Source organism: Dromiciops gliroides, chromosome 3 (assembly GCF_019393635.1).
Source record: "Dromiciops gliroides isolate mDroGli1 chromosome 3, mDroGli1.pri, whole genome shotgun sequence".
NCBI lineage: Eukaryota > Metazoa > Chordata > Mammalia > Microbiotheria > Microbiotheriidae > Dromiciops > Dromiciops gliroides.
The window spans coordinates 520703576-520716482 of record NC_057863.1 but is presented as its reverse complement, the minus strand read 5'-3'; the positions used below and the strand labels follow the sequence as shown (position 1 = coordinate 520716482).

The window sequence follows — 12907 nt, the reverse complement described above, 5'->3', positions numbered from 1 at the left end:
GAGAATGTAATGGAATTTATTAATTTGATCATTGACAAACCAGAAGCTTCTTCCATTTACTAGTCTGGGAAATAAATTAAGGGAAAGGTTAAAGAGAGGATATTTATGATCTAATATCCAATTTTAAATCTCACTCAACATCTATGACCCTTGATTCATACTGTTACCTGATTTTTCTCTGTTAGCTCACTATGTCTATCTTCTACTCCTCCCCTGGGCACTTCCCCTCTATTTCAGTCCTTCCTCTCCTACAACAAAATGGAAGGAAATGTTAATCTTCTCATTCAGCTCTCCATTTGAGTTCTCACAAATCATTACACAGGGCTCCCTTATTCACCCTGTCCTCTTCTCAATGAAAAGGCATTCCTTTGAATCATATTACCACATATAGTATTCATGATGAAATGAGAATTTTTTGCCTTGAAATATTTACTTTCTACCTATTTACTCCTAAGATTCTTTAATTCATTGATTGGGGCAGCTAGGGGGCACAGTGAATAAAGCACCAGCCTAGGATTCAGGAGGACCTGAATTCAAATCCGGCCTCAGATACTTGAGACATACTAGCTGTGTGACCCCGGGCAAGTCACAACTCTCATTGCCCCATCAAAAAAAATCGATACTGTTTTTGCCTTTTCACAGCCACTCAATCTTATTTTATTAATTTTTTTTTTGGTGATGCTATTGGGGTTAAGTGACTTACCCAGGGTCACACAGCTAGTAAGTGTCAAGGGTCCAAGGCGGGATTTGAACTCAGATACTCCTGACTCCAGGACCGGTGCTTTATCTACTGTGCCATCTAGCTGCCTCTTATTAAATGTTTTAATGAAAGAAAATCAAACAAGCAGAAATCCATATATCTATATCTATATATATGAAAATAAGCATTTGATTTTTATAATCTTTATTACTATTTGACAGGATTTAACTCCTTGCTCTTTTGTCCACTTCATCTTCATTTCCTTGCTCTCCTGTTTTGTTTTGTTTTGTTTTGTTTTGTTTTGTTTTGTTTTGTTTTGTTTTGTTTTGTTTTTTAAGCAACGACTTAAATTCTTCCCTTTTATTTAACATCCAGTTATCTACTTTCATGTTTAGGCTTAGCTTTACAGGACTTTTTTTCCCCTTTAGCTGATACCTTATACCATATACCAAAATAAGTTCCACATGGATACATGACCAAAATATACAAGGCCACATCATAAAAAGGGCAACTAGGTGGACTGCCAGGCCTGGAGTCAAGAAGACTCATTTTCCTGAGTTCAAATATGGATTCATACATTTACCAGCTGTGTCACCCTGAGCAAATCACTTAACCTCATTTCCTTCAGTTTCTTCATGTGCAAAATGAGCTGGAGAAAGAAATGGCAAACCACTCCAAAATCTTTGCAAAGAAAACCCAGAATGGGGTTATGAAGAGTCAGACACAACTGAACATAGTTGAACATTATTTTAAAAATAGACAAAAGGGGGCAGCTAGGTGGCGCTATGGATAGAGCACCAGCCCTGGATCCAGGAGGACCTGAGTTCAAATCCCACCTTGGACCCTTGACACTTACTAGCTGTGTGACCGTGGGCAAGTCACTTAACCCCAATTGCCTTACCCCCCCCCAAAAAAAGGAAGACATTTTCTTTTAGATGTACATATAGGGAAGAGTTCATGGTTAAACAAGTGACAAAGATCAGACAAAATGTAGTTTTGAAGATATAAAACTTTTTTCTTTTTTTTGTGAGGCATATGGGGTTAAGTGACTTGCCCAGGGTCACACAGCTAGTAAGTGTTAGGTGTCTGAGGTCGGATTTGAACTCAGGTACTCCTGACTCCAGGGCAGGTACTCTATCCACTGCGCCATCTAGCTGTCCCAAAGATACAAAACTTTAAAAAGTTGTGCAAACAAATCTAATGTAGTATAGTGAGGTGGCATAGCAGATAGAGTGCTAGGCCTGGAATCAGGAAGATCTGAATTTATATTCTACCTCAGACACCTACTAGCTATATAACCCATTTGTCTCAGTTTCTTCAAATGAAAAATGAGATGAATAATAGCACCTATTTCCAAGGGTTATTGTGAGAATCAAGCACCTGTCTCCTAAAGTTATTGTGACGATCAAATGAGATAAGAATTGTAAAGTGCTTAGCAAAGTGCCTGGCACATAATAGGCATAATATAAATGTTAGCTATTATTATTAGAAGTAGTAGTCGAAATGAAAAGAGATTGGTAATAGTGGGGGGGGGGATCTTTGCAGCAAATTTTTCTGTTAGAGATCTCTTATTCAAAACATATACAGAACTGATACAAATTTAGAAGACTAAAAGCCATCTCGCAGTTGAAAAATGGTCAAAGGATTTGAGCAGGAAGTTTGCAAAGGACGAAATGAAACAAATATGAAAAAATGAACTAAATCACCAGTAATTAGAGAAATGCAAATCAAAGCAACTTTGAGGTTCTTTCTCACATCTATCATATCCTAAAAATTTATGAGAGGGAAATTATTTATACATGGTAGAGTGGCTGTGAGAAAATAGGCCACTAGTGCACTGCTGGAGATGTTAATTGGGTGAGCCATTGTAGAAGCAATTTGGACCTATGTCTCAAAACTTACTAAGTGCGCAAAACCTTTGACCCAGCTACTAGGCCTATATCCTCAAAGAAATCAAAGAACAGGGAAAATAATGTACAAATGCTTTTATAGCAACCTTTTTGTGGTAGCCATAAATTAGAAACACAGGAAAATCCTTTTGTAAATAAGTTATATGAATGTAATGGATTATTATTATGCCATAAAAAGAATGAAATGGACAGCTACAAAGGAAACTGGGAAGACCTCCATGAAATGAAGCATAGTTAAGTAAGCACAACTAGGAGAATAATTTATATAGTGATATCTTTAGAACTATAATCACCAAAACAATAGACCACATATCAAAAGAATGAAAATGAAAAACAGGCCACTCACCTCATGACATAAAGATAATGAACTCATTAAAATGAAGAGAGATAAACATTTTCAGACATGGCCAATGTAGGAATTTGTTTTGCTGAACTATGTAACTATATATTAAAAGCTTTATTTTCCAGAAGTTTTTTTTCTCATTTGTTCAATGGGAACAGCAATTGGGAGGATCAGATTAATTTTAAAGATTTAATTTTTTAAAAAAATTAAACTATCTTCATGTGTAATATTTTAACTCAATGAATATATAAATAAAATGTTCAAAAGAATTTTAATAGCTTCTTTTTTTACTAAGTTAAACTTAAGCCCTTTGATCTTGTTGCTTTTTAAAATTTGTTCAATTTTCTCCTTCTTTGCATTTTTGTGTTCAAGAGCTTCAAAGATATCATGAAAATTAAAGTCATATATAGTCATATATATATATACCAAAAGGAGTTTGTGGATTTGAACTAACATATTTGCTCAACCAACTATGTCTACAAAAGTGAAATATAATTACTATAAAGTAGGCACAAAATAGCAACTTTTCATTGAATTTTACTTAATCAATGACTTAGAAAAAAGAATTAAATGAGCCCTAGAATAACAATTTACATAAACACTGTGCCCTAGAATATATGTCAAGCAATGTAAGTCAATGTGTAATCTAGCAGCTATTTGTGTTAGCATTAAAAATAATATATCTTTGGGAATGTTGCAAAGTTTTTAGAAATTTTTATCTTTCAGGAGTATCATATCCATCTTATCTTGATGTATTATAGCAATATATTTGTGTGTATCACTAATAAGTGTGGAAAATGTCAGAATATGCTTTTACAAATGAAACATTTTTTAAAATACCAATACTAAACAATGACAAAATAGACAAGATATAACCTCATAGACCTTCAAAATGCCTTTATTTTCCTGTATTTTGAAAGGTTAAATATTTTATATTAATATGCCCTGGTCCTTTTTATACTTGATGAACCTATGTTTTGCAGTCTTGAATATATAGTTATATGGCCCTGAATTTGGAGTCAGAAGACCAGGATTCAAATCATAGTTTTACTAATACTTATTACCTGTGTGATCTGAGGGAAGTCACTTAAAAGTTGATGGGCTTGTTTCTTCATCCTCAAAGTTAAAGGTTTGGACTAAATGATCTCTAAAGTCTCTTCTAATTTCAAATTCTGTTTTCCTATGCTTTATAACATTGGTGCCAAACTCAAATAGAAACCAGACCCCTGCTCTCCAAATAATAACTTAGAAAAACCCCATTGAATATTATGTTGTAATTTTATTTATTTTGTTAATATTTCCAAGTTACATTTGAATCTGGTTCTGGCCTACAGGGAAGTTTAACACATCTTCTTTACATCATTGTCATCATGTACATCAAAAGCTCAATTATGATTAACTTACTGAGTGATTACACTATCAGTGATACTACAAATCTTTCTTAATTTCTTTTTAACTCATATTTGGCAAAGTGGGTGCTCATGCACTGATTATAATTACCAACTACTTTTACTTGCTCTAGGCCAACTTCCTGACAGCTGATTTATTGCCTGGAACACTTAGTTGTGCTTCATATGGCTCATTTTATCTAAGCAGAACTCTAGTCTTGCTTCATTCTACCCCAGGCTATCTTCCCCTAGAACCATTGCCCTTTCCCAACCACAATTTCCAGTTCTGGAGCCATAAACAAATTAATTCTGCCACTGTGACTACATAGGGCCTTTCAATCTACTCATCATTTGGTTGCACTCACTCCATTCCTCTAATTTTCCAAACCAAATGATCTCTTCCAGTTCATTATTCCCCTATATGTATTGTCTTCCCCTATTACAATATACATTCCTTGAGAGAAGAGACTGCTTTGCTTTTGTATCCATATACCTAGTACTTGTTACAGCATTTGCACGTTTACATATTTACTAAGCATAGAAAGTGCTTACTGCTTTTTTCATTCATTCATTCATTCATTCATTCAAAGTAATAGCAATACCACTAATGCTCACTTATGCCTTCAATTACATTGGAAAGATCTGATATGTGATTCTTTGATTAGAATATGTTGTCAGTGTCAGATTCATAAATTTTTTTGAACACAGATTTTCTCCAAATGAATAGTTTCTCAATGCAGGAACTTTTTCTGGAATATCTCTGATTTCTGGCTTTTCTTGAATACCTCTAATGATAATGAGCTTGCTATCTTACATGTAGATTATTAACACTGATTGTCAGCTCCACTTGTTACAAAGTATTGTTACCTTGAGTCAAAATCTTCCTTCCTGTAACTTGCTACCCATCGATCCTAGTTTTAGTCAACAGAGCATTACAGAATAAGATTACTCCTCCTCCATGATTATTATTCATCTATTTGAAAACATAATTATATCTCACTTTAAACTCATAAAGTACATATATAAACACAAAGACATTAGTAATGGCTTTTAAATTTCTGGTCCCTGGGCTAAACAAGCATGGTTTCTTTAAACTTTCCTCATAGGGCTATTTTCAGCCTTGTTGATTTCTTTAGTCATGTCTTGATGAGTTTTTTCCAAATGCTAAGAATTGTTCTATGGTATGATGGAAAGAAGACTTGCTTAAGTAATCATGTCATCTTCCTCATTCTACCTTATATTATTAGTTATTTGTGAATATATCTTACCTCTCCCTATCCCCCGCCTTAGACTGTAAACTAGAAGCAACTAGGCATCACAGAAGATAAGAGTGCTAGGCCTGGAATTAGGAAGACCAAACACTAGCTATATGACCCTGGGCAAGTCACTAACTTCTGTCTGCTTCAGTTTCTTCAATTATAAAACGGGACACCTATCTCTCAGGGTTGTTGTGAAGATCAAATGAAATATTTGTAAAGCTCTTAGCACTGTGCTTGAAACATAGTAGGTATTTAATAAATGCTTCTTTCCTTCCCTAAACTCCTCGAAGCCAAAACCCTTTATATTCTCTAACATACCTAGCAGTTATAGGTCCTAAAGACTGATAAATTGATATAGTCAAGAAAGAGGTGTTTAGCCTATTTGAAAACATGGATAAAGGAAAGGAAATAACCTCTGGGTATCAAAAAATTCATGCAGTCTAGATGAGGTTATAGTGGTATGGACTTTTAAAACATTAAGAACATTAATATACACAATTGAGTGTAAGATAATGTTGACACTAGGATCTGTATCTCATTTTTGATGGTTAGGAGAAGACCTTCAGTCTAGTCCCTACTTTCCTATTAACTTGTTGAATGTCCTTTAATTCTTTGGGGAGTCACCTTACCTTTTGGGATCTTCCTGTTCATTCATCTATAAAAAAAAGAGGAGGATGGATTGCTTGATCACTGAAGTCTTTTCAAGTTACAAAATGACATGAACTTAGAGATGATTTGATGTAGCACTCTAGTCCCTGGGGCCCAGCAGAAGTTTTAAATGTTAGCAGGGCATAGGTGATAGTCTGCACAAAGAATCAAGGTTAAAAAATAGAATTTCATTTACAGGGAGACCAATTTGGTTGTAAAGTTAAGATCGTGCATAAAGGGTGGAAAGGAAGGTCGCCTCCATATTACCAAAGGCTTTAAAAGTCAAACAATAGTTTGTATTTTATCCTGGAAGGGAGAAACAATAACTGAAGAGTGACATAGTCAGATCTGTACTGAGATCAACTGAGCACTTGTGTGGCCAAAGGATGAGAGAGAGAAGAGACAGAAAGTTGAGAGTCCAATTAGGAAGCTATTGTAATACAATCCAATGATGATGTGGGCTTGAAATATAAGGTATGTGAATGGAGCAAAAGAGGGGTTTTAAAACATAGATTGTAGAGGTAAGAGGAAATACAGCTTGAGAACTGAATGGATTTGTGGATCAAGGCAAAGGTAAAAGCCCAGCATGGCAGAGCAAAGATTGGACATAAAGATACAATCAATCTCCTGAAAGTACAGACTGAAATTTGAGAATGTATTAATTAGGGACAGAAAAATAGAAGCATGACAACTATTATTTAAACTTCCTGTGCAAAATTGAATGAAAATAATGATTCCTTACAAATACATTGCTTTATAATTAACAAAGGAATTTCTCTAGAATTCCCCTTTGAAATGAATAGTTTGTGTCATAATCCCAATATTAAAAATGAGCAAACCGAGGCTAAGAGAGAAGATACCATTATTTAGCTTCCACTTCCAAGTTCCATTGCCACTTCCTCTTCCTCTTCTGTAGCAGAGAATGAGCACTGGGGAGAGGATAGCGTGCTGCTGCAGATAAAGGGGATCTGGAAATGGTCTACCTTTTTAGAAACTTTGATTTGGGTGGGGGAGGAAATTATTTTTGAAATTTAAGACAATGAGCCCTCAATTAAGAACATTAAAGTTTTCTGTCCAGTACTGTAAATCCTTAATATATTACTCTATAAATTTCAACTATTTGTGTCTATATCATAGTGGTATAATTTCTGAGATTGCAGAGAAACTGTTGCATCTGACAGTATTTATTTTTGTTCTGATTTGTTAGGAAAGGAGAAATTCTTATTTGTTCAGCACATCTGACCAGATAGCTGTACAAATTCTATCCTTTACACGTAGTAATTTGCTCATCCGATTCTTCTAGGTGAAGATAATACCTCCAGTTTCCCACGCTCTGGCAGCTGTCTGGGTAGGAATGGAGAGACTGTGAGCTCTCCCATAATTGGCCAGGGGGAAGGGCCTTAGGCGGGGCCAGATAGAGGGAGACCGGTGGTTGCAAGGGATCGGAAGACTGGAGCTACTCCAGATTGATATGATTCCAGCTTTTTTCTACACAGAGTGAGAGAACTCCAGTACAGTGCAGCATATACTCCAGTATATATGTGCTGTTAAGAAGGATTTCAACTGAGAAGCGGCGAACACAATTCCGTGAAGCGCCTACTATTACTAGCTGCAAAGACTGCGGCTTTTCCGAGTTTAGAGCGGGGAGGTCTCTTCTGCTCTTAATTCAGACACTGAGGGGGCGGAGGAGAACATTTCTTTAAATCCTCTGGGCTATCCTGCTGCAGCCAGATTTGACTCGTAATAGAGCTTGATGTACGAAAGGAAGCTGGGAGAAAGAGACGGAGTCCTATCTTGGGTTTAGTGGCTTTGGTTTGGATGGACTTTGCAACCGAGGAAGGGAGACCTCCTCAAGGGAGTCTAAAGATTTGCCCAGGCTCTATGCTAGGGTTGTGACTGGCAAAAAGAGGAGCCTCCTGAGTTCTCTCCGCTGGAGCCACATTAACAAAAAGATATACCCACAATTATTCTCTCGTCCACCCCTGCTCCCAAATCTACAAACCTGGGAAAAACTTCCAGCCTCCACCCCTTCCCAGAGGATGGAGGATCAGTGTAGAGTGAACAGCTTCCGCCCTTTTTAAGCCTAGGAGATTGACCATCCCCTGAGCTTAGCCAAAGTGAGCTTTTTTTTTTCCCTCCCCTTCCTCTCGGACATCTCCCCCCACCCCACCCCACCCCACCCCCGCCCTTCTCTTCTCTATTCCCTCCTCCCTGCGGGCGAGGGCGGAGGAGAGGAGGGGGTGTCCCGGTAGTCATGACAGATCCAAAGGCAAAGGATCCTCGGACTCCCCACGTGGCGGATGGTGCACCTTCCCCCTCCCCGGTTGAATCCCCCCTTTTGGGTCATTCGGACCCTGACCCTTTCAGATCGGTCCAGACCTCGGAAACCTCGCCGGTGGTCACGGCGCTCCCCATATCCTTGGACGGATTGCTCTTCACTAGAAGCAGCGACGAAGAGGAGTCTCCAGACGGAAAGGGCGAAGGCGAGCAGGCGCTACCCGAGGTGGACGGCGCATATCCCGTAGCAGGATCAAGTGGGAGAGGCGGAGGAGGAATAAGAAGCAGCGCCCGACCCCCAGATAAGGACAGCGGGCTGCTGGACAGTGTCCTGGACACGCTGCTGGCGCCCCCGGGTCCAGGACACGGTCACGCCAGCCCCCCCGCCTGCGTCGTCACCCCCTGGTGCCTCTTTGGCACCGAGATCCCTGAAGACCCTGGGGCCGCCCCCTCATCCCAGGGGGCGCTGCTGCCGCTCATGAACCGGCTGCTGGGCAAAGAGGGAGAAGTCTCAGGTGCTACAGCCACGCACAAGGTCCCGCCGCGGGGGGCGCCCCCATCTCGGCCGCTGCTGGCGACCAGTCCCCAGTGGCCGGAGGCCGCCGCTAAGCCGCCGCTGCCTCCGCGGGACGAAGATGGGGCGGAGAGCTCGGTGGGGAACCTTCCCAAGGGCAGGTCCAGGGCCTTAGCAGGCGGCGGAGTTGGGACGACGGTGGCTACGGCCCCGGCTCTCCCGCCCGCGGGAAGCGTCCCCCCAGTGACAAGGGACGATCCCCGCTTCTCCGCTCCCAGAGCCGGCCCCGCGGCCGAGCAGGAGCAGTCTACGGCCCCAGGGCGCTCCCCGCTGGCCACCTCCTTGATGGAAGTCATCCACCTGCCCATCTTGCCGATCAACCCAGCCTTCCTGGCGGCCCGCACCAGGCACCTGCTGGAGGTGGAGGGCTACGAAGGAGGCGCCGGAGCCTTCGCGCAGCCCCGGGACTCGCCGGCTTCCTCGTCCACCCCTGGAGCGGGTGGTGACTTCCCCGACTGCGCCTTCCAGCCAGACGCTGATCCTAAGGAAGATGCATACCCGCTGTATGGCGACTTCCAGCCGCCGGCACTGAAGATCAAGGAGGAGGAGGAAGGTGGGGACAGCGCAGCCCGCTCCCCACGCTCTTACCCGGTGCCTGGACCCAACCCGGCCGTCGGGCCAGACCACGCGCTGGGACCCCAGCTGCCTCCGCCCCCGCCGCCGCCCCCGCCGCGGGCGCCCTTGTCAAGACCCGGGGACTTGTCGGCAGCTCCGGCCAGCGCCCCAGCCAGCGCCTCCTCCTCCTCCTCGTCCTCGTCGTCCTCGTCGTCCTCCTCTTCCTCTTCCTCATCCGCAGCCGCCGCAGCCTCACTCTCCACCCTCGAGTGCATCCTTTACAAAGCTGAGTCGGCGCCGCCTCAGCCCGGCCCCTTCGGGCCCCTTCACTGCAAAGGGCCGAGCGGGGCCGGCTGCCTCCTGTCGCGGGACAGCCTGCCCTCCACCTCGGCCTCGGCCGCCGCCGGCGCCGCCTCAGCCCTCTACCAGCCACTCGGGCTGAACGGGCTCCCGCAGCTGGGCTACCAGGCGGCTGTTCTGAAGGAGGGTTTGCCGCAGGTCTACCCTCCCTATCTGAACTATCTGAGGTGAGTGGGGCAGGGGAGGTGCGGACTGCCGGGCTGGAGGCCTGCCTGCGGTAACGTTCTGAATCCGGGTCCCGGGAAGGGGTGGGGGGAGGGCCAAAGTGCGGGGACGGGAGCGGGAGGCATTTAGGAGGATGGGGATTTAACCCTCATGGAATGTTCTGAGAAGACAACCGTCGTAAAGGTTGCGCCTCACGCCTCACTACTTGACCTTATTACAAGTGAGGGTGTAAGAGCTGTTCTTGAGAATGGGCCTGGGGGAGAGAGGGAAGAGCAAATCACATTTTTTTTTCTTTCTCTTTCCCTCATTCCTTTCCTCCCCACCTGACATTTGGAGGTTAGACTCCGGAGGTTAGACGCGCAGGAAGGCGCTGTGGGTACCTGGGGACCTCGAAAGCCCTTGGTAAAACTTTAGAGCTCAGCTAGAAGCTTCGGGCCAGCACCGCCTCTCGAAAAATATGCGCGTCACTCTTTCTGGGTCAGATCTGAGTGCTGCGGGAGGAAGCGGCTAGGGTGATTTGAGGAAAAGAAATGAGATTGCGGGGGCTGTTATAGTTTTCGTTCTTGGCTTAAACTTGGGAATTTTCAGTTTTCACTTAGAGTCAAGTTAGTGTGGCGTGAAGAGCAGCATGCCAGAAACGAAAGAAGAAAAATGTGATGCGAAATTAGCACTTACTTTTCCAAGATCCTAAAAAATAAAATTACCTTTCTTTAAGATAAACTTTCATATCAGGCATCTGCATGGCAGTTAACGCACTGCTACACCCTCATCCTGCCTCGGAAGTGCCAACTAGGAGCATATTTATACTTGTCGAACAAAATCAGGAAGATTCTCAGTTAAATGAGCCCTGAAAGTGGTGGGCTCCATTAAAAGCGATACATTTTTTATCAGTTGTTTGGTTAGACAGGTGCAAGTGTGTATATATATACAAGAGGCTATTCCTCATTCCCTTTAAGTATTCTATAAGTAAACATCTAGTTGTCCCAGGTTAAAGGAAAGAGCACATTTCAAAGGAGAGATTTAAATATTTTACCCGTCATTAAAAAAAAAAAATCGGGCTAGCACTGCAGTTGACTGCTTCTAACTTCAAAATTGACTAGCAAATAATTCATTTTGCCTTCCCCAAGCATCATGTCTTCACTCATTTGTTAACCTAACTGGGTGCTACTGATTGGCTAAAAAGTTTGTGTCTGTGAAGAATGTTAAAAGTTAATAGTCTATTTATAAAGTTTATAAAGACAAGCTATTTCAGATTAAATTTTGATTTCGAATCATTGGACTTTTGTTCTCTTTTAAAAAAAAAACACTATTCAGTGGTTTGAAAAAAGAGTTCATTATTGAATATTAAAAAGACCATCATACTTTTTATTTAATTCGAAGGCCAGATACAGAAGCCAGCCAGAGTCCTCAATATGGCTTTGAATCATTACCTCAGAAGATTTGTTTAATCTGTGGGGATGAAGCTTCTGGTTGTCACTATGGAGTCCTCACCTGTGGAAGCTGTAAGGTCTTCTTTAAAAGAGCAATGGAAGGTAGGATTGTTTACATTTTGTTATTATTCTAATGTAAATGGAGCCAATCTATTAATTTCAAACTTCTAGTTATACTTAGCTCTTGCCTCTAAGAAGTGAAAATCCATATTAAAATATTTTGTGTACTTTTTAGACATTTAGTCTTTACCATTTATAAATAAGACCTACTAAAAGTTATATACTTTTCAAGCTACTTAACTGATACTTTGAATATTGTAAATAAGGCATTATTGTGCTGGTAGAGTTATTAAATAATTAAAATTTAAGTTTAGCAGTTCAAAGAAAACATTTTATTTCATTCATCAAATTTTTCTGTTAAGTACTTACAATTAAATTTCTGATGAATAGAATAAAAATTTAAATGTGCTAATAGGATCCTATGTCATTCAATATTTTAAAATAAGATAAAGTATTAATTGCCAAGGTGGACTTCATCAATTATTTTCTATTTTGCTTTCTTATTACATTAATGTTCTGCCCTTTTCTATTACATTTGCATGATAAAATCATATTCTGAACACCTTGAAAATTGTTTCCTTTTTATTATGTGAGGTACTTTCCTTTGCTATAATCTTAAGCATATTATTTCAAATTAGGACAAATTTGGATACTTTGCCAAGAAATGTCATTTATAGAGAAGTTTTCCTATAAATAATGTATGCTATTTTGTAGTAGTGGACTTAAAAAACTTTTCAAGTTCATTGAACTAGTTACCATTTGGGAATATATACCATGAAATTCTCAAGTAGACTTTTAGTGAAAACATTTTAAGTTCTCTTTGCACTTGTACCCTAGGCAGTCAAGAATATTTATATTTAAAAGTAAGATATTTTTACAGCTGACAATATCTATGGTAATACATCCTTTTTTATGTGCTCATACCCAATCTTGGAATCTCCATAATGGAGTGGAGTGACTCTAAGTCAGATAACTCAAGAGAGTTATTCCTAAGAGTTCTGAGTTCTGCTCCTTTGCTTTCTGATCTCTTGAATGCAAGAATCTTGGCTCTAAAGACTTCATGAAAAGAGGAAAGTAGAATATAGTAACTTCTTGATGCTTTCAAATGGATTGAAACATATTTCTTCCCAGAGGTCTATTGATTTTTTAAAATACATTTAATCAAAAAGTACATGGTGGATGTCAAACAAGAATTGAATATTTGAAATTTTGCAAAATAATATTTAATTAATTTAATT

General features: G+C 40.7%; 1 protein-coding gene across 5 annotated transcripts in view; it reads left to right on the top strand.

Annotated features, from left to right (window-relative positions):
- The first annotated feature begins 8449 nt into the window (after positions 1 to 8449).
- Positions 8450 to 12907, top strand: part of PGR (progesterone receptor) — a 76469-nt gene continuing 72011 nt past the window's right edge. For all 5 annotated transcript variants that reach the window (XM_043995103.1, XM_043995102.1, XM_043995106.1 and 2 more), the window contains exons 1-2: positions 8450 to 10181; positions 11560 to 11711. In XM_043995103.1, the coding sequence (XP_043851038.1) occupies positions 8503 to 10181; positions 11560 to 11711 (1831 nt within the window). In that variant the 5' untranslated portion in view covers positions 8450 to 8502. The remainder of the gene's footprint in view (positions 10182 to 11559; positions 11712 to 12907) is intronic.